We start from the raw sequence: 27,002 nt of genomic DNA, 5'->3' as shown, positions 1-27,002 counted from the left end.
AAAAGTGTGCTTGTGGTTTTTTTTTCTTATATTTGTGACCAAAGATTGATGTCTTTTTTTTTGCTTATATATGTGATCGGAGGGTGTACTTGTTAGCATTTTTCATAAATAAATTGCCACAGAATGTTTTGACGCAAGAAATAAAAAAAACTGAGACTAGACATCATGTGACATTTATTTTATGTAAAAAATAAATGTTTGCAAAATTGTTTTTCATTGAATTTTTTTTTAGACGGAATTTTCATTGAAATTACTATACGTGAATTAAACTGCATTTTTTTTTTTTATTATTAAAAATAGTTTTGTTTAACCTTGAAACATTCATACATTTCTTACTTTTCCTTCCCCTTTCTTTCTCACATTTCATTTTTCAATTCAATATTCACATTCCCATTCAAACAAGTTCATCTATATTTCAAAGTTTATCTATGTTTCTTCCCTCATCTATAACGTGTTCCATTTCAATTTTCAGTTGAATATTCTCTCCCATTCCGTTTCCGATTCTGATTCCGATTCGTGATTCAGATTTGTTTCATTCTCCGTTTCCGATTCAGATCTCTGAAATGGGAGACAGTGACATTGAAGGCGCCGGCGGTGGCGGAGACGACGGTTTTCGTTCTCCGATCGGCCGTAAATATCGTCCCGTTTTGGCTAACGATCGTGCTGTTCTTGAGATGTCTTCTATGGATCCTGGATCTTCTTCTTCCGTTTCTTCTTCTGCGTTTCCAGATCAACCTACTAATCTCAGGTATATTCACGCTCCTTGAATCTCTCTCGATGATGATTTTCGGTTTTCTAATTCGAAATTTGATGAATGTGATAGAATTTTTGTGAAGGAATTGAAGCTAGTGATTCGATGTTTTTGGTTTATTTGAAGAATGTGATTTTTCTAGCGTTTATGTTGATATGGTGATTATGCTATGGAACACTTAGACACTTGTAATAATTTTTTTAATAAATGACATCAATAAATGTAATCACATGTGTTTGTGTCGTGTCGGTCATGTCCGAACACGATACTTACACCGGCACATTGATAATACATTTGAAGAGAATGACATAATTAAATGTAATCACATGTGTTTGTGTCGTGTCAGTCAGTGTCCGAACACGATACTTACACTGGCACATTGGTAATACATTTGAAGAGAATGGCATAATTAAACGTAACTATATGTGTCAGACACTGGACACACCTACGATCAGAAGTGCTGGTGCTACTGAGAATAATAAGCTAGTAATTTCATATTTTTGTTGTTGGTTTATCATGAAGAATGTATATTTTTACTAGTGTTTTATGTTGATATTGTTTGTTGGTTTAAATATGATTTTAGTCCCTGCAATTATAGCATTTTTTAGTCTTAGTCCATGTAAGTTTTTGTTGTTGTTGTTTGGATTCAATCTCTATGCAAATTCAAAAACTGTTGCATTTAGTGCTGACGTAAGCTTAATGAGCCACATGGTGTGATTTGATTAGGTCACATATGATGTCAGGGACTAGAAACAATAATTTTTAAATTTGCAGGGACTGAATTTGAACACAAAAAACTTACAGAGATCAAAACCAAAAACACTAGAATTGCAGGGACTAAAACTTGTTTATACCTTGTGTTTTTGTGAAGGAATTGAAGCTTGTAATTTGATATTTTTGTTTTTGGTTTAAATTCTGAAGTGTATTTTTTGAGTAGTGTTTTTGTTGTTGATTAAGACAAATTGAATGTAGTTGCTTGTGATAAATTGATTTGATTATTTTGGGTTAGTTTTGGAGAATGGTTTTACTGATTGGTGTTTTATTGTTTTTAGAAAAATTAATGTAGGTAAGAGTGGGAATGGGAGTTCAGATGCTAAAGATGGGGATTCTCCTCATCAATCTCAACCTAATGGACCCCAGCAAGAATCTAAACTGGAACTGTTTGGTTTTGATTCCCTTGTCAACATTCTTGGTCTCAAAAGGTACTTCACTTGCTACCTACACTCTGAATCGCTATTCTTGTAATGCTGTTTGATGTCGTTTGAAGTTTGCAAACTATTGCTGTTATTCTTGTTGTGTTGAAACTCTGCACTAGTGATACGTTTTTTTTTTTTTTTCCGACTTTTACAATTTTAATATTCAATAAACACATTTAAACAACATTTTTTTTTGAGGTTTTTGTTTGTTTAGAAGATCTGATTATTGTAAAAAAAATATGTAGTTTTAAGAAAAAGAGATTTCTGAAATAACTCAGACAGGTCTTATTTGAATTGTTTTTTTAACTGGAAGGGATGCCTCATGTCAATGTTGTTTGTTGAATTTGATTTTGGTTTAGTTTAGAACCTTTTTCTTGGTTCTCCTATGCTAAACAATTTTTATGGACTGTATCCTGCCCTTCCTCAGCATGACTGGTGAGCAACCTGCACAACCATCTAGTCCTAGAGATGGTGAGGATATTACAATTACTGCTGGGCTGCCAAAGGTATGGTAATTTCTCAAGTACAAATTATACCTCCATTTAATTGTATCATATTTATGTGCAGTCATTGTGAATGTGATATATACGTTTATAGTTTGAATTTACTAAAACAAGAAATAGAAATTTGGAAGCAAACACTGCCTCACACTAAATTGTCTACTGTTTCTATGCATTTCCTGTCTCAAATACAAGCAAAAAAAACTAATCACCCTTACTACGAATACTAGTTAATAATCTCTTCATTTTCGAAATGTAAAAAAGAAAATAATTGCATTCTCCACATTGCCCTTCATGGGAACTTGTTTCACTGAAATAAGAGTTATTGGAATCTTAAATTCTAAATTAGTTGAAAGGTATTTTAGTAACAATAAATATCATTGGATAGGATAAACCTAGTTAAAACTTGCTTATACTTTGGACCAGGAAATATATGTTTTTATTTTTTATATTCGAGACAGGGGTAGAGTTCTTTATAAGGAAAAATATTTAAAAAGATAATTTTTATTTGGTGGGGGTTGCAAAGCTATTATGAATCTTTTATGATAATGATTCATGGATAATTGTGTCTTCCATATGCTATATTTACATACACACATGCACGTGACACATGTTAATATGAACAGGGGGTATTCATTTAGAGTAGCAAATCTTGACTATTGGGATACGCATATATGGTGTGGATAATTAAAGTTCATGTTGAAAATTCTGCCTTCATTGCGGTCTGCTCCTAGCTGCCTAATTGCGGCATTTGGGTTGCCTTCATTGCAGCCTCCAACACCATTATTGTGTTGGGTGTGAAAGGGCCAAAGGGGTGGATTTAGTCCCACATTGCCTAGAGATATGGCCTGTGTAGTGTTTATAAAGCACAGACAACCCTCACTTTACTAGCTGGTTTTGTAATGATGAGTTAGGCTCAATCCAAAATTCTAAGATGGTATCATAGCCTATCCCCGATCTGTCATTGGGCTTCCTGCATCGTCCACACTTGAGGTTCATTGGTCCCGAGCGTGAGCGGGTGTGTTGGAAATTCAGTGTTGGGTGTGAAAGGGGTGGGTGGATTTAGTCATACATTGCATAGAGATATGGCCTGTGTAGTGTATGTAAAGCATGGGCAACCCTCACCTTACAAGCCGGCTTTGTAAGGATGAGTTATGCCCAGTATACAAACCTAAGAGATACTCATATTAGTGAAGGCGAGCCATTTCAATTAATTTGAATTGTTGCCGTGCAACGAAGGTAGGTTTGAGTAGTACAATCAACCTCTTGCAAGTTGCAAATGCAATGTAAGGTTGCCTACCCGATGGTTCAACCTTTCCCTAGACCATACGATGGCAGAAGTTATATAGCATTTGATTGCCCTTTTCTTAGACATACTTGCATTACCGTTCATAGAAGTCACATTGCGTTATCTGATTTAATATAATAATCCTAACTACACATGCTTGATTCACTGGTCATGATTCACAACAATCTTTTCTCACTTGATATGCCTTCCTTCTTCCCCACACACATAAATAATATGATGGAAAGGAGAAGAGAGAAAAGGGTTTAGGGTTGAAAACGGTGGATACAGAGAGAGAATGGAAAGGAGAAGAGAGAAAAGGGTTAGGGTTGTGCAAAAACCCTAATTCAAATGGTTCAAATTTTAAGGGCAAACCATGATTTTCTTGGAGCTGGAACCCGGGAACCAGAGCACGCGAACCGGTAACCCGATCTCCCACCTGGAGCGGCCGCGAACCAGAAGTGGGCTCAGATTCACATTCCCGTCGCGGGTTTTCACCGAGTTGCACCGCTCCTCCGGGATCCCGCCGGGATTGACTACCTAGAAATAAATACTTCTACATTGTTGGAGCTTTTATTTCCTACAATTTGAACCTGTGCAATTCATGTTTCATGTTGACAGTTCGGCATAATTTTGTATCTTTTTCTATGAATGCAAAAAATGTATGGTGGTTGTAATCTGTCTGTTGTATTGCATTTGATCATTTTGATTGTAACTTTGATTTATTTTTTTTTTTGTCATGTTTATTTTATTTTTTCAGCCTGAAACTCTCAAACTAGGTACAATGATGGGTGTATTCATTCCGTGTGTTCAAAGCATTTTGGGCATCATCTACTACATCCGTTTCTCTTGGTAACTTGCATGTTGCTTTAAATCTTCCCTCAAATATTATATTAGATCATTTATTGCTATTTGGAACCAAATATTTGAATATTTAGGAGTAGTATTGAAAATTCAAATGAAAGTCTCAAGCCTTTGAATTTATAAATTAGTAATAGTACATGAATGCAACTTTATAAGAATTCATTTAAAAGATCAGAAGGAACTACTTCATTCAACAACTGTCACCTGCTTTGAGAAAACAGTCAATCACGGGCAAGGTTGTCAAACTTGAAAGTCTAGGCAAGATCCTTAGAGTTATAAGAGTCTACTTAATTAAAAAATCTTTAATAGCATCCAAAACATAATATAATACCATTGACACATATGACCCCAAATAGCATATTAACTATGTAAAGTCACACATCATGTACTTGACCAAGCAAGTTATATTCATTACCAGAGTTTTGCAGGTAACCTTAATTAAACCAAGTAGAACCAGCATCAGTTGATTATTTCTATTTTTTTACTTGATACTGCAGTTAAATATTTTTTTTTATTTAATATTTTAGGTTTCCTTTTTTTTTTTATTGAATTGATTTGGATTACTTTGTTACTTCATCACAAGTCAAGTAGCCAAAAATTAGATTTTTTTTTCTTCAATAATTGTCGTTGTTGTAGGATTGTTGGTATGGCTGGCATAGGAGAGACATTGATTCTTGTTGCTTTGTGTGGCACTTGTACGTTCCTTACTTCAATATCACTGAGTGCTATTGCAACCAATGGTGCCATGAAGGTAAATTGTTTAAACTATATTTGATAGTTAATTTGAATGAAAAAGGAGTTTGCTGTCATGAGTAGCTTACATTATGAAGCTAGTTGATTTGTGAGAAGGGAATGATTAAGTATTTAATGTTTGTTTAAATCTTAGGCACACCGGATAGAGACTGTTTGTTTCTGATTATTTATTTAACAAATCACTTTTTTCAAAGATATAATAACTTGTAAAGATTTTTTCAACGTTTGTTTCAGTTTTTGGAAATAATTAAAATCTAAAAGAAAAAATCAAAATATGATTAGTTTCAGTTTTTGGAAATAATTAAAATCTAAAAGAAAAAATCAAAATATGATTATAATCAGAAACTATTTTTAGTAGCTTCAGAGACACAATTTTGTTTTTATTGAGTGTAATAGATGAGAGTACAAATACAAACTAGTTATTGTTTTACACAAAAATATTCTCTAGATTATTTTATCTTATAAAAAAGGGCAGCTCGGTGCACAAAGCTCCCACATACGCAGGGTTCGGGAAGGGGTCCCACCATTTGGTGCATTGTACCTAGCCTTACCCTGTTTTTTACACAAGAGGATGTTTCCATGACTTGAACTCGTAACCTTTCAGTCACATGACAACAACTTTACCGTTGCACCAAGGCCCCCCCTAGATTATTTTATCTTAAAATCACTCTTTCTAATCTCAAAATAGCGATCCAAAATTAGACTAGTAATATCCTCTCTAAACCCATTGACTGTGGCTTAGTCCCACCTGGATTTGAGCTCCGTGTGGTCTTTCATTATTGAAAATATATGTGACGGAAAATGAAGGACAAAATTGAAGAGAGAATCAAGCTTCTGATCTGAACAAAGCGAGTTTCATTTATTCTGTGTAAATACATTATACACAATAAGTTTTTAAAGATATAACAAAGGGTTAACTAAGTTACAACTCCCTAACCATTCGACTAACTGGGTAGCCTTCCGAGTCTGAAACAACATCGAGTTACTCATGGACTGATATGAGATCGTCAATAGAGAGGCAAAAATCTAGTAATGCCTTTCTACAAAGCAAGAATTAAGAGATCGTTTTCTTGTCTTATTTGTACTTATGAGCTCTGTGTGAAGCTGACTAGTCTTCTTGTAAGTCTAAGTTTCGAAGTAATTGTGTTTCTGCTCCCATATTTGCCACAAGTAGATTCAACTGAATACTCGAGTGAAGAATTGAAGTTAACAAAAAAGACTGCAACCACGAAGAGAGCAACTGATCTTATTGCTCCTAAAACTGAATAGGCCTTGTTCACTTTCTCTAGATTTAGATCTTCCTCATTCAGCAATTGGGAGGAATAGCTGGATTTCACACAGTTTTGTAATTGTCAACCTTTGATAGTAGGTTCAAAACATAGCTTGCAAAGAAGTTCTTATTGTCAAATTTCTTTGATAGTATGAAAGTTTTAAAAGCTTATAAATAAACAAGTTTACAAAGACAAATAGCATGAATATGTTATGTCCCGAGCATGAATCATGATCAGCAATAGTTAAAAAAAGGAGAGTGGACCGTGTAAGTTAGTCCCCAATATAACCCTAATCCTATTGACGGAACGATATGAGATGGAATTTTATGGGTCGGTACATCATGGGCCTCTAGCCATTGGGCTATCCTCCATGTGATCAACTCTTCGTATGACTTGTGATGACTTCTATTGGTCATATTCTCACATGCCCACATCTTGGGCGCAATTCCACCATCTTTTCCTCAACAATTGCTATTTTCAGAAATTGAGAAAATGAATACTCTCTCTGAGCTTCTACAATTTTTGTTGTACACGTTGTCTGGTTCAAGTTAATCAAGTGGTTACTTCTATCTTATATTCCCTGAATAACTCAATTTGGCCTTGAAAGGAAAACTAAGATTCCTATCAAGAAAGAGCATTGATTTCTGCTGCTTTTTCCAACAATTGTTTTGTCTGAATGGAATTTCTGCCATTTAGTGCAACTGTTTGGAGATGACTGTTTATTTTGTTGGAAGTGTTAACCGTGTACAACCAGGCTATTGATTATGCTATATGCCGCAGAAAAAGCACAATTTTTAACTTCAAATTTTAAAAGTAATACAAAAATTCTGTGCTTGTTCTTTGAGAATTTTTATTTATTCTATACCTCCAGTTTTTTTTTTTCTATCTTTCTGTTTTACAATTTTTTATTTCGCGTTTAAAATATCTTGTAATAAGAAGTTTTTTTTCCTTCTGATAAAGCATTATAAAAAGAAACGGTCTTCTGATTTTTCCTAAAATTTAGTAAATTGTAAAATGCACTTAATGTCATTTATCAATATAGTTAAATCTTTTTCTTTTGTATGTTCTTCTCTAGGGTGGTGGACCATACTATCTCATAGGCCGGGCGCTTGGTCCAGAAGTTGGAGTTAGTATTGGTTTATGCTTTTTCCTCGGAAACGCAGTTGCTGGAGCTCTGTAAGTGCATAAAATGAACCTTTTTTCTTTTTAAACATTTAATGGAGATCAGGCTAGGTAGATGATGAATAAAGTGTTTTCAAATTATGTGTCATCATCATAGCTTAATAGGTACTGTGCAATGGATTCTGAAGTTTCTTGTTTGTTATTTATGGTTCTAGGTATGTATTGGGAGCTGTAGAAACATTTTTGAAAGCAGTTCCAGCTGCTGGGATTTTTAGAGGTAATGACTAATGAATCTAAAGACAGTTTTTTAATGTGGAATTAAGTGGTCTTTTATATTTTATTTAAATTTTTAATACTTACATGTAATTTTTCATTTGCTGAATATTGATGTTTAAACATGTGTCTCCTTCAATTTTCCTAATAATTAATTCTGCAATAAAAGTCAACTTAAGAACCATGGTGTACTCTTTTGGAATTGTATTATTGTCATTGTTGTCAGATAGTGGCTATAGTGGTGCTGTAATGCAGCGGAATTTGAATAAATCGCTATTGTTCTGCGATACACTGGTACGAAGTGTTGTCGAGAGTTGACTGTTGCCGCAATAACACTGTAGCTTACCAGAATTTAAAAAAGCTACTATTTTTTCTTGATTCGTGATTGGCAAATACTAATTATTGTACTAGTACGCGTGTGTGTGGAATAAAATGGTATACTTTATCTTTCCAATAAATCTTATATTTTTAATTTTGTAGTTTTGTTTTTTGATATGTTAACATGATTTGAGGCTTCAGTAGTATTGGAGAATCTGTTTTTCAGAATAGGATAAAATATATTGAGCATGAGTCTTGGACTCATAGCCATAATTCGACCTCAAGCCTTATTTATTTGGTCATATCACTAGTAATGTGGGATCTCAACATACACCACATGCCTAGAACAATAACTGTGTTGGAGGCTGCAATGAAAGTGACCCATGGTGGCCACAATGAAGGAAGCACAAGGTGCTTGCAATGAAGGCTGCTGGAGTTTCCTACACTGCTACACAACACCTTCACCTCCAAAAATGACATTTGGAGCGTGTACAGATGTGGGTGGCCCAATACTTTATATAAGATAATCTCTGATAGCAAATTGGAAGAAGGAAAAACTATAAATGTCTATCCTAAATTAAAGCAAAGAATAATTACCGAAAAATACAAAATCAGCTATACAAAAAAAAAAAAGGGAAATAAACAGCTATATACAAAATGGAAGACCTTCCTATACTTGAACCATGCATAGACAATAATTTTTTCTTTCTATTTGATTTCAGATAAATGTGCATAAAAGCCATCAAACTGACATGTTTTTGTCATTACATTTGTCCCTGGTCAGGGACGGAACCAGAAAAAGATACTAAGGGGGCAGATTTTTTTTTAAAAGGCTACATGTAATTATATACCACTTTCAAATTTCCACCTATAAAATATAAACAAAAAAAATACAAAAACAGGGATCATTTACGTTGGTAACTTGGGATGGCCTTATCTTGTATTCCTTTGCATTTATCAACACGAAAAAGGGGGATATAAAGATTCACTATTCAATTTAATATATATTAAATATCAATGGAAACACCATATATTTTTGCTTTGGTCATATACATCTTTCAGTCCTTCAAGTTAGATGTTTGTAACAAGTTAGCCATTTAAGTTTTTTGTAACAAGTTAGTCCTTTTAGTTTGTATAAGTGTACGTTACAAACATCTAACTTAAAGGACCGCAGAATGTATTTAGCCTTTTTCTTTGGGTTATGTCGACGTTGCATGTTTGATTTTCTTTTTGACAAATAAGTATACTGTTATGCATTGAGTTGAAGTATACTAAACAATTGTACTGTTATGCGTGTTTTGACAAAAAAATGAGCAGTATGCTGAAGTAGGAAACTGATCGTGTAAATTTCTTTTTCCTTCATTTTTTATGTATTGCAAGTGCAGAGACTATCACACAAGTTAATGGTACCACAATTGCACAGCCGATAGAGAGTCCAAGTTCACATGACCTGCAAATTTATGGGATTGTTGTGACTATTATGCTATGCTTTATTGTATTCGGAGGAGTGAAGATGATAAATCGGGTTGCACCTGCATTTCTCATACCTGTTTTATTCTCACTCATCTGCATATATTTGGGAATTCTGTTGGCAAAGGAGGATCATCCCACAGGTTTGTTTTATTCTCATTGTTAACTTGTCCTTTTGCTAGTTTATCCATACTTTGGCTTCATCATAGGCTCAAGTTCACACATAGACATTTTTTTTTTCTCCAAGCTTTCCTAGTTTGGTAAAACTTGGTTAATGTTTAGGTGTAACAAATATAAGTTTATTTTCAAAATATACTGTACTCTATAGCCTATACAAAATAAAGGGGAGACGGGTGAGTGTCAACCAGAGGATTCTTGCAGAAGCATTTAAATATGAAATGAAATGGAGGAATAGTTCAGCTGTAATTTTATGATAAAAAGTGTCACTCTAGTTTAAAGGAAATTTTTTGTACGTCGCTTAAGATATGCAATACTGTACGAAATTGAATGTTTGGCTGCAAAAAGTCTATAAAAAGTGGGTGTCCCTAATATGGATTTGGTCCACCTACAGAACAGACCCATTGGTTAGAAGAAACCAACTACTGCAGGTCTTGAAGTTTTTGTTTTGCAAGATCTAGGAAATGTGGAAGAAAATGTGTATAAAAATTACCCATACATATGATGCGAATGCAAACCCAATTATTTAATCGCCTAATCATATCCATCTTATAGTGAAGAAAATGTCATTGTTTGCTACAATTTGACTGGAGCTTCCTCTTTTTCCGCAATAGCGAGCAAAAGCTAGTGGATCTCAAAATTTAGATGACTTGGGAAAAGACCAGGGGAGTTTCCTTGACCTCGCAGGTTTAAGGAGTACACAGAATACATATAGCAAATTTGAAGTGTTTGTGAAAAACTGACCTTGTTATATCTAGTAAAAATTCAGGTTCTACTGTTGGACCACTTTTGAGATGGTCCATATTAGAGGGACCCTTAGAAAATAAGAGCAATGGCCAGATTATGTTTTTATTTGGGTGATTGAAGAACAATCAGTGAAGAAAAAAGGCAATAGTACTGTGGTGGTATGAAGGTTAAGATATACTGTCTACAATAGACAGATAACAGAATCAAATCTGGGCAAGAAATAGGGAAAAATTACTTAGCTGGACTTGTAAATTTGACTTGTTCTAATTCTTTAGGGCTTTGTGCTCACATTGATCTTGCTCCCTTCATGTTGTTGACTGTTGAGTTTTTTTCCCTTTGTTTTTTATTAAATAAATTTTCTTTTTAAAGTTATACTGATTTGTGCTATTGAATTTCTTTAATTCGTTACCTTTTATCCACTCTGCCATATTTATTTCAGAAGGAATTACTGGATTGAGTTTTAAGACTCTTAAAGAAAATTGGAGTTCAGATTATCAAAAGACTAACGATGCTGGAATTCCAGAGCCTGATGGTTCTGTAACCTGGAATTTCAAGTAAGACTTTGTAGATTTTTCTCTTTAACTAATGTAGTACCCATATCCTTCTTTTATGCTTTATATGATTATGTCTTACAATATATTTGCAAGAAGCCTAATTATTGATGTGCTTTGGATTTCACTTCCTGTCAGCGAGTCATTTGTGGCAAAAGTCCTTCAACTTCTTTCAATTGATCTAAGTGCTATATGGTGAATCATAGCAAACGTTATAACAGTTTTATTTGACTAAATTTGTCCTACTTCCGCTCCTTTTATATGTTCCCTTTGTAATTTCCACATATATTACGAAAAATAGGCAGTGTATTTAATATGTTTATTTTGTGTATAGATATTTCTAAAATACTCTTTTATATACGGATATATTTAATTATGACTTTTTATATTTTAAGACACGCAGTAGTATTAATTAGGGACATATTTCGAAAAATATATTAAATGCCTTAGAAATTGTGTTGTGCTTGGTGCGTGGATATAAATAATAGGTGGCCCAATAGCGGAAACCTGATAGCAGGTGGCCTGACAGATCTTGGAGGCTTTTACCATCTTTTATCCAACGTGGGACTCTTTGACACACCCACTCACGCCCACCACCATTGAGCTTGGAGTGTGGATATAAATTGTGGGTGACCCAATAGCGGAAACATGATAGTAGGTGGCCCAACAGATCTTGGAGGAGGCTCTGATACCATGTTAGAAATTGTGGTTGGGCCTAACACAATCCCACAAAACCGGTTTGTGAGGTGTGGGCCATCTTTTATCCGATGTGAGACTCCTTAACAAAATGTATCTAGTAATTTGAGTTGAGGCTTATATTTAGATGTATCTAGTAATTTGAGTTGTGGCTTATATTTAGGGACAAATGTTTTTCTCAACAGGGGCATATAGGGGCAGAGAGTGTTTGTGTGTGTATTATGGCTGATGTAACAAAAAGACCATTTGCAGTTTTTAAACATATACTGTTGTTACTAACATAGCCATTCATTAGTTTCCAATCACCATTGTTGACTTTTAGTACCATTTTATTCAATTTAATTTGATTTTCACAAGGGATAATGCTTTCAAAGGAAAAAGTAGAATTTTGAAATGGACTTATAATGGGTATTTGTTAGTTCCAATGGAGTGTTGTATTCCGTACATGTTGCTATGAAACTTTTCCATAGGGTTTGGCACCAGCTGGTAGTGGCAAACATTTATGTACGTAAATCATTTTTGTCACTCTAATTATCGTGCACAGAGAGAGCATGATTGTCAAACTCTTGAGTTAACTCCTCTATTTTACAATCTCAGAACACAAAGATGAGTTATATAAATAAATGAACTCTATTTTTAGGGGATGCACATTACTTAAGTAAACTGAAATCAGTAAATTATCAATTCTACTAGTGAGTTTGAATCTGGATTTATACATTTTAGCCTAAAGTTTTTACAGTTTTGGGTGATGCTGTTGGGTGCTTTGACCGGTTTGCCTTTATTATATATACTAGCGAAAAGATGGGCACTCACGTGCCCGTCTTTCCGCTCTTTTTATTGCGCTAACGCGTGTAGATTATCAACGATATTTTATAGAAATTTGCGTGTAAATTACAAACAACATTATATATATATATATATATATATATATATATATATATATATATATTAAAATTATAAGTAGACATATATATTAATGTGACTTTCAAATGTAACAAACTCAATAAACCATATTTATCGTTTTCAATGACACCAATAATATAACACATATAATAAAAATTCTTATCTTTTTTAAAAACACCAACAATATAGCATTATTATATGAAAATTTGTTTAAGGGTATAATTGAAATAACAAAAAAGCCAACCCAAAATCTTTTCCAAAAGGGGCTATATTCTTTATAATTGGAGTAGTGTATATATGTGTGTGTGTGTGTGTGTGTGTGTGTGTGTGTATATATATATATAATTCATGGAGTTACTTTATGTTGAAATGATTATTTATGTTCTGTTTTGCTAAATAATACTACTAGACTACGTAATTGCTAAGTATAAATATAAGAAATGGATCAAGTATTGAATTATGCTTATATTTGAGTTTAGAAGTAGAATATGAATTATACTAGATCATATTTTGCTACTGAATGTTTTAAAACAATGTATTTGAATTACGTAATCACTTAAGAGTTTATGGATCAAATCTATGATTTTGGTTTTACTAGGGCTCCACAAATTTACCCATACTCTCGAGTTTGATAACCTTGGGATAAAAAATTGGGGAATGAGTTTCATAACTTTACAATATATTAGCATTTATATAATTTAAAACTATCTCATATTTAATGCTTGTCCTTGGGTTGGGGATTATTTTTTCAGTAAAGGCTAGTTTGTGATATTGAAATGCTTTTTCAATTTTTTAATTTTAATATTTTTCCCCACCAGTTCTTTGGTGGGCCTCTTTTTCCCAGCAGTGACAGGAATAATGGCAGGTTCTAACCGATCATCTTCTCTGAGAGATACTCAACGATCTATTCCTGTTGGAACTTTATCTGCAACTCTTTCAACTTCTTTTATGTATCTTATTTCTGTCATACTGTTTGGCGCCGTTGCCACCAGAGATAAGCTTTTAACTGACAGGTACTTTTTTAGTCCAAAAGTTTTTTATGTAGCTTTTTCTTATAATATAAGCATCAGCTCAGAATATCTACTCCCTCTGAATGTGCACCAAAGAAACTGCTTATGTTTCACCAAATGCACAAACCCCTTTTATCACATTAGTTTTCCCTTCAGTGGTTAGTTTGGCATTAACTGTATCAGGAAGTTCCTTGTTTTCTATTCAAACAAATGGATAATTGATCTTGGTATTAAGCCACAGATTTAGCGTTTCTTTTTTGTTTTTCTTTTTTGTGGGGGATATACTTATAATCTTGGATATTGATGTGATTTCTATTAACTGGTTTTATTTTGATTTGGAGTTTTATGCAGGTTGCTTACAGCTACAATTGCGTGGCCTTTACCTTCATTAATTAAAATTGGGATTATTCTTTCAACCATGGGTGCTGCTCTTCAGAGCCTGACCGGCGCCCCACGTCTGCTTGCAGCTATAGCCAATGATGATATTTTACCTATTCTGAACTACTTTAAAGTTGCAGATGGCAGCGAGCCACATATTGCTACCCTTTTCACTGCTTTGCTATGTATTGGGTGTGTCGTCATTGGGAATCTGGATCTTATCACTCCAACCGTGACCATGTTTTTCCTTCTGTGTTATTCTGGTGTCAACTTATCCTGCTTCCTTCTTGATCTATTAGATGCTCCTAGTTGGCGTCCTCGGTGGAAATTTCATCATTGGAGTTTGTCGCTTCTAGGAGCATTACTTTGCATAGGTATGCTTCCTTCCTGGGCATTTTTTCCGTAGATTCAATCCACTTGTTTCTTTATTTCCCTGTTTTATATCTGATCTGGTGAAATGTGGAAGACAACAAGGACAGAAGAAAATCCTTCTGTATATGTTAATAATTAAAATAAAACTAAAAATGAGAGATAATAGTGCTCTCAAGACACCATTGGTCAAACACCATATATGCCACTGTCAATTTTATTTATAGGCAACACGGGTGTAGTGAGAATCCCTTTGTTCAGTTTATAGTATTCAACTTTATGTCTTCCTTTTGTTTATAAAAGGGGTAAGAGTTGTGTACAGCTGATATTGCAACTGTACAAATCAAATATAGTTGTGTAATAGCTACAACTAGAAATGCATATAACTCGGTGGATGCTTATTTCCGCTTCTGTCTCATTTTAAAGCTTGATTTTTGTGGTGATCAGTATCTTGTTTGCAATGCAGTGATCATGTTCTTAATCTCTTGGTCATTCACTGTGGTTTCTTTGGCCCTAGCAAGCTTAATATATAAGTATGTGAGCATCAAAGGAAAGGCTGGAGACTGGGGAGACGGTTTCAAAAGTGCCTACTTCCAACTTGCACTTCGCAGCCTTCGGTCACTAGGAGGTATATCTCTTATAAATTCAGTCATCTATGCGCCTCAAGTAGATGATATGGCACTAAATATGGTAATTTTGTTGATTTTGAAATGATATATGATTTGATGGCTAGTATAGATTAGGTTGAACCACTTTTGATGATCTCTTCCCTGGAGTGACAAACCAAAATTAGTACACGTTACACATAACTCTGGTCTGCTTGTGTTCGTTTCTCAGCTAGCTTAGAAGAGGTTTCATTGGAGTTGGTTAAGGTGATTTCACCACCATTGATCGGTCCATTGACATTGATAGACCCATTAAGAGGAAAGGAGGTGATGTAGTTATAAAGGAACTGAAAGTAGCGTGAAAGGCATGCATGAATTTTGTTGAGTGGTTTGGGTTTGGTTAGTTCGTGCAAGGAAACATGTTCCTTCTCAGCAAGGGTTAATAATTTTTTTTTCTTAATTACCATTACTGCTTGCTTGTTAGGAGCTTGGCTTCATTCCATTCATAATTTTCTTTTTTAGCAGTCTGGTATCAATTCATGAAGAGAGGATTTATCATCTTGTTGAAGGAGTTGTACCTTTTAATTCAATACAAGTTTCTTTTTCTGTTGTGTTACCTATTAACCTTGCACTCAGGGTTGAAGAAATGGGTGAATTACCGTTCTGGTCCTCAAAACTGTAGGGATCATTCAATTTGGTTCCTCAAATTTACAAAATGGCAAATTAGTCTTTGAAATTGAAGATCATCGCCATTCAATCCGGTCCCTCCATCATTTAACAGAATCAGAAATGTTGAGTTGACACGCTAAAAGCATGCTCAGTTGAAAGCATGTTTTAAGAAATTTGTTTAGGGCTTCTCTTGATCTCTATTTAGTGATTCAGATTTATCCGAATTAATTGACAGATGGACTTAATTGGTCGAGGGTCCTCAATTTCAGGGTCTAATTTGCTATTTAGTAATTTTTTTAGACCAAATTTCCCGACCTCCAAATTTCAAGAACTAAAATGATGATTCACACTTGGATTTAAAGAGAAAAAAATGAGAGAAACTTTGTTTTCTCTGAGCTTGTTTCGCTTAGTAAAAAAGTGAAAGGAAAGAATATAATATTTTAGTATATAGACAATTTGTCTCTGTAAAATATTTGGCAAAAGTTGAGAAATTGCATAGTTGGCACTTGAGAAGAATCCAACTGGTTGGTTTATCCCATCTCGTGGGATGCAGAAGTCTTCAATTCGTTGGCTTTTCTGTACCACTTTTCTTACTTCAACTTTTATCGTGCGTAGCTCGGCAGAAACAATGTGTAACTCCTGCGCAATTCCAACCATGAATCGTAGTAGTACTTGAGATTTTTGAATTTAAATGGCTGTTGCTTTTCTTATATTGCATGATTATCTCTTCTATTTTGTCATCTATAGTTCGTAGAATATCATATCATCTAGAATAAGAATATGAGGAGTTAGGATAAAATTGTACTGTGGTCAACTTTTAGAAGTATCAACATATGAATGGGATGTTTTCAATCACGCATAGCTGGAATTTTACCGCATCAGACTACCCTTTTTTTAACCTGTGTATTTCGCTCTAGTAACTTGTTTCGTTTTATGTTTGTAGCAAATCAAGTGCACCCAAAGAATTGGTATCCAATTCCGCTAGTATTTTGTCGACCCTGGGGAAAACTGCCAGAAAATGTTCCCTGTCATCCGAAACTTGCGGACTTCGCCAACTGTATGAAGAAGAAAGGTCGAGGACTGACCATATTTGTCTCTATACTAGACGGGGATTACCATGAATGTGCTGAAGATGCCAAGACTGCTTGTAAACAACTTAGTACGTACATCGAGTACAAGAATTGTGAAGGTGTGGCCGAGATTGTTGTAGCTCCTAACATGTCTGAAGGTTTCCGTGGCATCGTTCAGACAATGGGCCTTGGCAACCTCAAGCCGAACATTGTGGTCATGCGTTATCCAGAAATCTGGCGACGGGAGAACTTAACAGATATCCCCGCCACCTTTGTTGGTATAATTAATGACTGCATTGTTGCAAACAAGGCAGTAGTTATAGTGAAGGGTCTCGATGAATGGCCAAATGTGTACCAGAAGCAATACGGTACAATTGACTTGTATTGGATTGTAAGAGATGGTGGTCTCATGCTGCTTCTCTCTCAATTGCTTCTCACCAAAGAGAGCTTCGAGAGTTGTAAGATTCAGGTTTTCTGTATTGCAGAAGAGGATGCAGATGCAGAGGGGCTAAAAGCTGATGTTAAAAAGTTCCTTTACGATCTTCGTATGCAAGCAGAAGTCTTTGTCATAACAATGAAATGGGATGTTCAAGTGGATAGTGGGTCTCCACAAGACGAGTCATTAGACGCATTTACCAGTGCTAATCAAAGAATTGTTGATTATTTAACCCAAATGAAGTCAACAGCAGAGAGAGAAGGTACCCCTCTAATGGCAGATGGTAAGCCGGTGATTGTGAACGAGAAGCAAGTTGAGAAGTTTTTATACACAACGCTTAAGCTCAATTCCATAATTTTGAGATACTCAAGAATGGCTGCTGTTGTGTTAGTAAGTCTTCCTCCCCCTCCATTGAGCCACCCGGCATATTTCTATATGGAGTATATGGATCTGTTACTGGAGAATGTACCAAGGATTTTGATTGTAAGAGGATATCGTAGAGATGTTGTAACTCTATTCACATAGCTTGAAGTGGATTCTAGGACAGTAATCGAATTTCTCTCACACTGTTTATATTTTTGTAGTTTACATGCAAGGCTCATTCTTTGTACCAATTTTCTTGATGAAGAGGATCTTTTGTATCCGTCAGATTTTATAGAAAGATATGAAATTATAAATTCATTTTCTGGACTTTGTTGTAACTATTTCCTATCAGATGAGAACTAATGTTCCAATATGGTCATTTTTAAATACGACACCATATATGACTCTTTAACTTATACGCCATACACAGATTTTGAAATATATTAAAAAAGAACAAAACGTTAAATGTATTTTTTTGGTACAAATGAGGGACCTAAGCTCAAACAAATGAACAAACTAAAAAGGAACTAAGCTGGGGAAGAAAACATCCCTCAAATCATCTCGATATGCATGTACAACCTCGAGAGGTTGATTATAGACCAGCATTGTCATAATAGTAAAACATGCCATATTTGCTAGAATGTTAACCCATCCATTCTCTGATCATTGTCCTGTTGATTCCACCCTTTAACCATCTTTATAACGCATAGAAAATCATCCATAAGATGCAGCAGTCCAATACATATTAGCTATCATCCTACTCTTATTGCTTGCAGCATCTCTAATTGAAGAGTATGTTCCACAACATCCCAACACAAATTCTAATGTTGTCCAAGATGTTTGCTGTACAAAATGTTCAAAAATACTCACCGCTATCAAACAATCTTGAAGCACCAGAAGCGTTGTTTCTTCGCACTGGCCACAACGAGTACACTTTGAATCTTCCAAATTCCATCGAGCTATTTTCAAATTGGTTAATATTTTTTGGGTTAATTATGTTTCTAGTCCCTATAAAATAGCGACCTTGTAAGTTTAGTCCCTACTTAATTTTAATAGCATTTTTAGTCCCTAATTTTGTTTTTCTGCACTGAATATTAGTCCCTACTCAATTCAAATTTGTTTAATTTATGCTTAAACTCTTAAATTTTTGAACAATTTTTTGCAGACATGTTTAGAACATTACTAAAAGTTCGTCCGCAAAAAATTATTGCAAAATTTGATTTCTACATCCAGATTTTATTACTTTTTATCTTTAACTTTTGTCGTTTTAAAAAATTCATATTTAATTCATTTCATGTCAGAAAATTCTAAATTTTAGTAAATGAACCTTTCATAGTGTTCTAATCTTGTCTCAAAAAAATCGTTCAAAAATTTAAGAGTTTAAGGATAATTAATCAAACTTTGTTTTAGCATGGACTAAAATTATAAGTAAATTTTTTTTATAGGGACTAAAAATGCTATTAAAATTAAGTAGGGACTAAACTTACAAGGTCGCTATTTTATAGGGACTAGAAACATAATTAACCCATATTTTTTTTATGTGCTCATTAAGGATATATTTAATTTTATTACTAAAGAAAGAGATAATACGAGTATTTTATTTGAACAATTAACAAAAACATATATATGTAAAATAAAAATGAATCTAATATTATGTGATTGTGTAGAAAATTTGTTTCTTAAATAAAATTGTAGTTTCTGACTATAAATAATATACTCGAGAGATTGTTCATGACACAAGGTGAAAGAAAGAAACCAAGAAAACGTTTTAGAGGTGCACCCTTTTTCTCAAATAAATTTGTTTCTTAAATAAAAATTATAGTTTTTGATTATAAATAATAATATAATCGAGAGATTGTTCATGACACAAGGTGAAACAAAGAAACCTAGAAAACATTGCTCAGGTACACCCTTTTCTCAAATTTTTCTTCGATTGATTTGTTGTGCTTTTGTCTTTCTATTTGTATGTTACCATAATTTTTGTGCTTGTCTGCAAAAGCTTATATATCGGATTTTTTTTTCTTCTTCTTTCATTAGTATGTTAATCGTTAATTTTGTTAGTTTATATAATTAAGGTGAAATTGAACTTGAGACCACCTTGTCACTATCTTCTCTTACTCTAATCACAAAGTCAACATTGTATTTCTTTTTTATTGTAAAAATTCCATATGAATTCTACTAAGTATTATTACATTTAATAACGCAAGGACGAACACGTTACATATATTAAAGTGACGTTTGTTTGTTTTTCTATTATGTTTAATTGTATATCCATGTTAGCACATTTTATTATAGATTTTTAGCATATACCACAAATAATTTTCGTATATAAATTAAAATAAATTTGCCTTTATTGTTACTCTTTTTTTAGTAAGATATTATTCCAGATTGTTCTTATTATTATGAAATACCACACTTAAATAATTTTCGTAAGATATATTCTTTTTCATGAAATATTCCAAAATGTTCCTTTTTTCATGAAATTTTATAAACTTTTTAATCAAAACCATATAAAAATATTATAAAAAGATAAATAATAAACAAATTATTTAATTGAAGAGTATAATAATTAGAACAATCAAAAAGTCAGCACTAAATCTCCTAACCTTTTATATATTATTATGTTATAGATAATTTATAATTCACTAATATTCATACAAACATTTCGTGTCAGTCTATCTGTTTTTTTAACACATGTATAATATAAACAATGTGTTCTTATAAAATTTTGATTAAAATTATATGTATAGATGTTTGTGACTTTTAAATAGTAACAAACTATGCTTATATTTGACCAACAATATAACAAATTTAATAAAAATTCTTATTTTTGTCAATAACAGTAACAACCTTTGTAAAGAAAAATTTGTTTAAAGATAAAATTGATATAATTAAAATATCCAGCTCACAAGAAATCATATATTCCCTTTATATTTTGTTATAGATAAAGACTAAAAACTAATTTGTCAACAAAAAAAAAACTAAAAATTAATTTACCAATTACACCCTCCGTTCCTTTTTAAGTGTCTTTTTAGAAAATTAACACAAAAATAGTGATGTGTATTTTTCACATTTTCTTCCTATTATACCCTCATTTTAATCCACCAATAAATTCCTATTTCACACACGTTATCTTTCCAATAAATTTAATATGTTATGTTTCTCCCGTAACAAACAATTATTATATTTTTCTCCAACAAATTCCTATTTTTTTGTGCACTCTCTCTTTCATAACAAACAATTGTCAATTTTCTAAATATTGTGCACATCTTTTTAATTATTGTAAGTCGATATAAAAATTATTTCAACTTCACATTTATCAAAAGTTAAGAAAAAATTAACTTTCTTCCAACTCCTTTAATCAAAGTTAAGGCTTCAACTAATGCTAGAGTCACACTTGAAATTTTTAACAATTGTCCACCCAAGATAATGATGAACAACACTCTAACACCATCCGAGGGCATCCCTGAGACGTCAAATCCTTCTCGACCTCAAGATATGGCTGCTAACCATACTCCTATTCCTCCTCGCCGGCGAAGTGCACCACGTAGCGGACCAATTCCTATCCCTTTCATATGGGCAACCGATCGCCGAGCAAAAATCCACAACCTCAATCATCTCTTACAAAACAAAATCTTTAGCATCACCGGCGACGTTCAATGCAAGAGTTGCCAAACAAAGTTCCAAATATCGTTCGATTTGCGGACGAAATTCGATGTAATCTCTCAATATTTGGTTACGAACATGAACACCATGCATGATAGGGCACCAAAGATTTTGATGAATCCAAGATTGCCAAGATGTGCGCATTGCAATCAAGAAAACAGTGTGAAACCGGTCATTGCCGAGAAGAAAAAGAATATCAATTGGTTGTTTCTGTTGCTGGGACAAATGCTCGGTTGTTGCAAGCTTGAACAATTGAGGTATTTTTGCAAGTACAACAATCATCATCGAACAGGTGCCAAGAATAGAGTTCTTTATTTGACTTATTTTGAGTTATGCCAACAACTTGATCCTTCGGGACCCTTCAATGTCCGTTAATTGGTGAGCAAATATGGCAGTACTGTGTGCTTACTTATGGCTTGATGGTTTACGATTTTTTTTCCCTGTCATGATTTTACTTTAGTTTTTAAGGTGTGTGGTTATTTGATTTTCTAAATTTGTAACTCTAAGATGTTTTTATGGATTTTTTTCGTAGCCATTTTATGTTTTGTTATGAATTTGATTCAAATATTTATATATATATATATATATATAGACACACACAAAGGTTATGATCAAAGTACATGGTTTTGTGAGTTCCTTTCATTGATGTGTAGTTTATCTAAATGTTGTGTCTGTCTTTAGGAATAATGATGTTCATTGATTTTTTTTTTGTTTGTTTTGCTTATGCTAATAAAATCTGTTTTTGTTAGGTTTGTTGAGAATAGTTAGCAATTAAATTAGGCACTACCTCAATTCAGGTTAATATTTGTTAGGTTTGATAGGTTAACATTAGTTAAGCACTGTCCAGTTGATTCCATCCTTAATTTAATCCAGTTGTAATTCCCATTTTCCATTCATTTAACCCTAACCCTAAATTCATCACTCCACATCCTCTTGCCATACTACTCCTTCGTATAAGTCTCAAGGCTCCGATAATAACTTCTCTTGGTCAATCAAATGTTTCAATTTATTTTCTACTTAAAATAATTTGATTAAAATAATAAATTGAATTATAACTCAATGAATATGCTCCAGTGGTGAATCCCAACTTGAAATATATTTTTTTTATCATGAAAATATAAGTTAATGGATCTAAGAAATTACCCTTATCAAGCACAAAAGGTAGAGTAACTATATTTTTTTTTGAAGGAAGTAGAGTAACTATATTTGTCTTTTAAACTTATATAAAAATGTTAATATGTTTAAAAGAGTCTCGTTAACGAGTGTCCCGGACGCTCTTAAGCATTTCAAAATAAGCAATTATTATTTAAAAAAATCAAATATTTTGATTTCCAAGACATTGATTACGCTGATTACGCGCATTTTTATAAATACTTACTACTTATAACGGTCCATCAACAAAGACAAAGATAGAAGGAGGACAATCAAAGGTCACAATCCCCCCGAACTTATTTTTTTAGACTAGTATGCAATTTTTTTTTTTTGCTCTCTCTATATGTGTGTGTGTGTGAAATTTATATGATATTGCATATGGTCCATTGTTTTGACTCAATATATTGGGTCTTAGCTATTGTTTGGTTAGGCGTTTTAAATTAACATTCTTGCGTCCCAATGTCTTTTTTACCATGATTTTATGAAGCTAGAAATACAAGCTTCTCCTCAAACCATTATAGCATCAAGTTAACCGCTAAAACAAACACACTATTAAACACCTATGTTTATAGGCTTAAGTTGCACTAATACTTAACTCGAATCCTTAGCAACTAAAAGAAATTGAGGTTTTGTCTGAAATTTACGGAAGAACCCTAATTAATCCTTAACTAAAATTCCAATATATGATTCTTCATTGCAATTTTGTTTAGAAATATCAAATTAAAATTTGCGCACTACCAATGATGCCTTGATCATGACATCATCCTCCTACGCTTGCATTTTCGTTGTTTCACATTTTCTTTCTATGCTACATATTAAAAAATCACTTTAATCTTGTTATTCTATAGCAGCAAGCATGTACTCATCTTTCTTATATCCCTGGAATTTCTTATAATTTTAAATATATCTTATAATTTCTTAAATATCTTGTATATATTGTGCACAAATTATTTTTTTGTTACTAAATTATACTTTCAACTTGGTCCCCCCAAATTTAATTCATGAATCAATCTATATCCATTAGAGTCACCCTTTCAGATCCCGATGAAAGGAAAACCAAACCAGATAATAATGAAATCCCGAAGCTACCCTACAAATAAACCCAAACCCGTATTAAACAAACAACCACCACATGCACAATTCAACGAACCTAAAGCACGAGTGCGAAAAAACCAAATTGCAAAAAAAAAAAAAAAGTAGATGTTGATTTTATGATTTGTTATATAAAAACGAATTAAAATAAATAAAGTTATAAATGAGTTTATTTTTTTTATTTGTGCTTGTTAAAAATACATTTGATTTTACTACAAAGGAAATATATAATATTTTATTCGAGCAATTAAGCAATTTTTTTTTGACAACAGCATAATATTTTTAATCCCCTACAAACAAATCAAAATATTTTTAATAATAAACTAGAATTTGTCCCATTAAAGTAGTGTGTTTTAAAAATGTCCTCGTGAACTTAGCTAAACTGATAGGGACAATGCATAATATATGTAAAAGTCCGGGGATCAAACCCCGTATACCAAAAAAAAAGTGTGTTTTTAAAATAAAAAGGGATCTAATATTATGTGATTGTGTAGGAAATTTGTTTCTTAAATTAAAATTATAGTTTGTCACTATAAATAATATACTCGACAGTTTTTGCAAGGCACAGTGCAAGAAAGAAACCCTAGAACATTGCTGCGATACCGGTATGCCTTATTCTCTATTTTTTCTTCCATTGAGTCGTTGCCCTTTTGTCTTTGTATTTGTATGCATACTATTTTTTGCTTGTATGAATCTGTTACTATACATTTTATTTCGCTGATTTTCATATAAGAATTCTAACATGGATATTTTTTAATAGTCAATATTAGCATGTTAATTTTTTATACAGAATGTTAGTATGTTAATTGTTAATTTTGTTGTGAATATTTGAAGTGAAATCAAATTTGAATTAATCCATAATTAATTAGTCTTTCATTTAAAAACCACTAAATTTTCTGGTCAGAGTTTTGATGTTCTAACCATGCCTACAAAATTAAGGAACAAAATTTGATCCGTGAGTATATATATGTTTTACTCAAAAAATTCCAATTTTGCACGTTTTTGTTGAAAAATCAAAATAAATCGAGACCTCTTCAAAATACTATGAAACTTTGAAGACCCTTTTTTTTTATCTATTTTTATAGATGTTTCTGCAAACAATCAACTCAAAATTTGATGTTTAGGTCTAGATTTCCGTTTTTTAGTTTTTTGAGTTTTTGCCGCTTTAAAAATTCATAATTAATTTGTCTTTTATTGGAAAATTCTAAATGTATGTGGAAAACTATTTTAACATCTTAAACATGTATGCAAAAACGGAAAAAAATTCAAAATCTAGGTTACTTTTCCAGACTTTGTTCCTATAGAAAAAAGATGAGGGCACATATACGAAGAATCTCAAATTACCGGGCTATAATATGTTTTTTACAAGGTTATTTTTTCAGAATTCACGTATATTACATGACCAATTTGAACAATTATAAATTAACCATTATATTTTATTTTGAAGGAATTATCCCTTATATTTGTTTGTCCTTTAATTATTTTTTCAACTATTATTTTTCTCCTCTCTTTACTATTTCCACACCACAACACCAACTTGAATGTACATGACAACAAAACTGTGAGATTTATTCGATTTTAGAAGATGAAAATGGGATGGGTAATGGAGACAACGATACCCACCCCGAGTCCATCCCCACTTGTCTAAAAATTAAATTTGTTATTTTCTTAAATTTAAAACCCTTAAACAGTCCCGTAGATATAACTCAATTGGTAGGATATTGAATGTAATATGCAGAGTTCGGGTTCGAACATCACATTCCTCATTTATTCACCTTATGAGGTGAATTTCTAGGCACAAACTACTTGACAAAAAAAACCTTATTTTTTTGTTGCTAGTGTTGAGAAGCTGGAAAGCACGTTTGCTAATAATGAGAAACCCACATTTTCGTGTAATTTTTATGACTGTCATCGGCTTAAAGGTTTACTATGATTACCATTAATGAAAACACACTTTTGAGATTTATTTATGATCAATGTCTTTCTTAATTCATTTGAAGCAAAATGACCTAATTCTAAGCAAATTCATGACAGGTAAATAAAAAATATGAATACTTTGTCCTGCCATAAGATCAACATATATGATGGTAAGAGAGACAAAGAGCTGGTCACAATGGGTGACAAGGAGGAAAAATTTATTCTCCGTGATCAAAATGAATCAACACAAAACTCTATCAAAGTAAGTCATGGCCACTTGATTGGTTTTGCTTCTTTAGAAAGTTATCATATATTTGTGATGTAATTTGTAATGCAATACAACTAGTTATTCTTTTATAACCAGAAAGGATATGTTTAGTACGTGATTTTCAATGTATCAATATCTCTAAAATGTACAGGCAAACAAGGAATATGGCATGAATGTGGTGAAAAGACTTCGCAAAAGTGCATCCTCATGGAAGACATTTATAAAGTTTTGTTCATCAGAAATGCTTCCAAAGAAAAACACTCTGAAACTCACTATTTTTGCAGTTATTATATGTATGATTCAAGTCAAATTGAGGTTGATGTTCAATGATGATTATATAAACTCGGGGACCTTATTACTAACCTTGGGGAAGGACTCTACTAAACTCTTACCAACAATTTGCTGGAATTTTTTGTTGATAGGGAGCTTTGTCTATGACATTTTCTACATAGTGTCATTGGTTCGGTCTTTGGCTTTAAGGGTGCCCTTTATCTTAATGATATGTGTTACTCATTTATATCTCTTATCAAAATGGGTGGTTGAAGCATCAAGGTTCACTATCATCTGCTACTCATTTAAAATGAATGGAATCTTGTTTGCCTTTATTGGAGCTCTTGGCTTTATCATGCTTTTTGTTGTTTTGGTCATTCTTGTACATGTAGATCTCTTAGTAAAGTAGAGGAGTAAGGTGCAAAATGGAGGAGTAAGGTTATTGCATTTTATTTCATTAACTTAGAATGTTTCTTATTCACTGGAAAAAGTTCATACATGTTTCTTTTTCTTATGGTTTAATATTTTTCTCTTAAATTAGTTTGGTGTGACTGTGATTGATACATATATTTATATCATATATAAAAAGAATATTATTTTGATGTAGTTTTTTTCTTCTTTCAATTTACCGTTTGTTTAGACCATAATATATAAAATTGTCTCCTTTTGCTATATATCATTTGAATTTTTAATTTTAAAAAAGTCAAATTGCAACTTGAACAAATTCACTCTAATAGGAGCAATACCACGCACTACAAATAAAAATCTTGTTTTGATTTTGTTTTTTTTTTTTGCCAAAAAGAATTTGATATGTCAACATAATTATAACCAATTACAATGAAAATAAAATACAATATATA

General features: G+C 32.8%; 2 protein-coding genes across 2 annotated transcripts; both read left to right on the top strand.

Annotated features, from left to right (window-relative positions):
• Window positions 1–323: 323 nt before the first annotated feature.
• On the top strand, window positions 324–18,104 carry CCC1 (cation-chloride co-transporter 1). The gene is made up of 13 exons (XM_085744545.1): window positions 324–748; window positions 1,804–1,953; window positions 2,375–2,453; window positions 4,493–4,584; window positions 5,233–5,347; window positions 7,696–7,796; window positions 7,958–8,019; window positions 9,719–9,946; window positions 11,167–11,281; window positions 13,696–13,890; window positions 14,239–14,639; window positions 15,101–15,262; window positions 16,852–18,104. Exons 1-13 carry the CDS (start codon window positions 564–566, stop codon window positions 17,937–17,939), a joined length of 2,973 nt encoding a protein of 990 aa, XP_085600671.1. The 5' UTR covers window positions 324–563; the 3' UTR covers window positions 17,940–18,104.
• A 3,105-nt stretch (window positions 18,105–21,209) lies between these two features.
• On the top strand, window positions 21,210–21,821 carry LOC146946490 (uncharacterized). The gene has a single exon (XM_085748233.1). The coding sequence runs from the start codon at window positions 21,210–21,212 to the stop codon at window positions 21,816–21,818; it is 609 nt and encodes a 202-aa protein (XP_085604359.1). The 3' UTR covers window positions 21,819–21,821.
• Window positions 21,822–27,002: the final 5,181 nt, after the last annotated feature.

Source organism: Medicago sativa, chromosome 2 (assembly GCF_051527215.1).
Source record: "Medicago sativa cultivar Bolivia chromosome 2, Bolivia_mono, whole genome shotgun sequence".
In the NCBI taxonomy this organism is placed as follows: domain Eukaryota; kingdom Viridiplantae; phylum Streptophyta; class Magnoliopsida; order Fabales; family Fabaceae; genus Medicago; species Medicago sativa.
The sequence above is the reverse complement of the archived record's forward strand: the minus strand, read 5'-3'. Positions and strand labels throughout refer to the sequence as shown.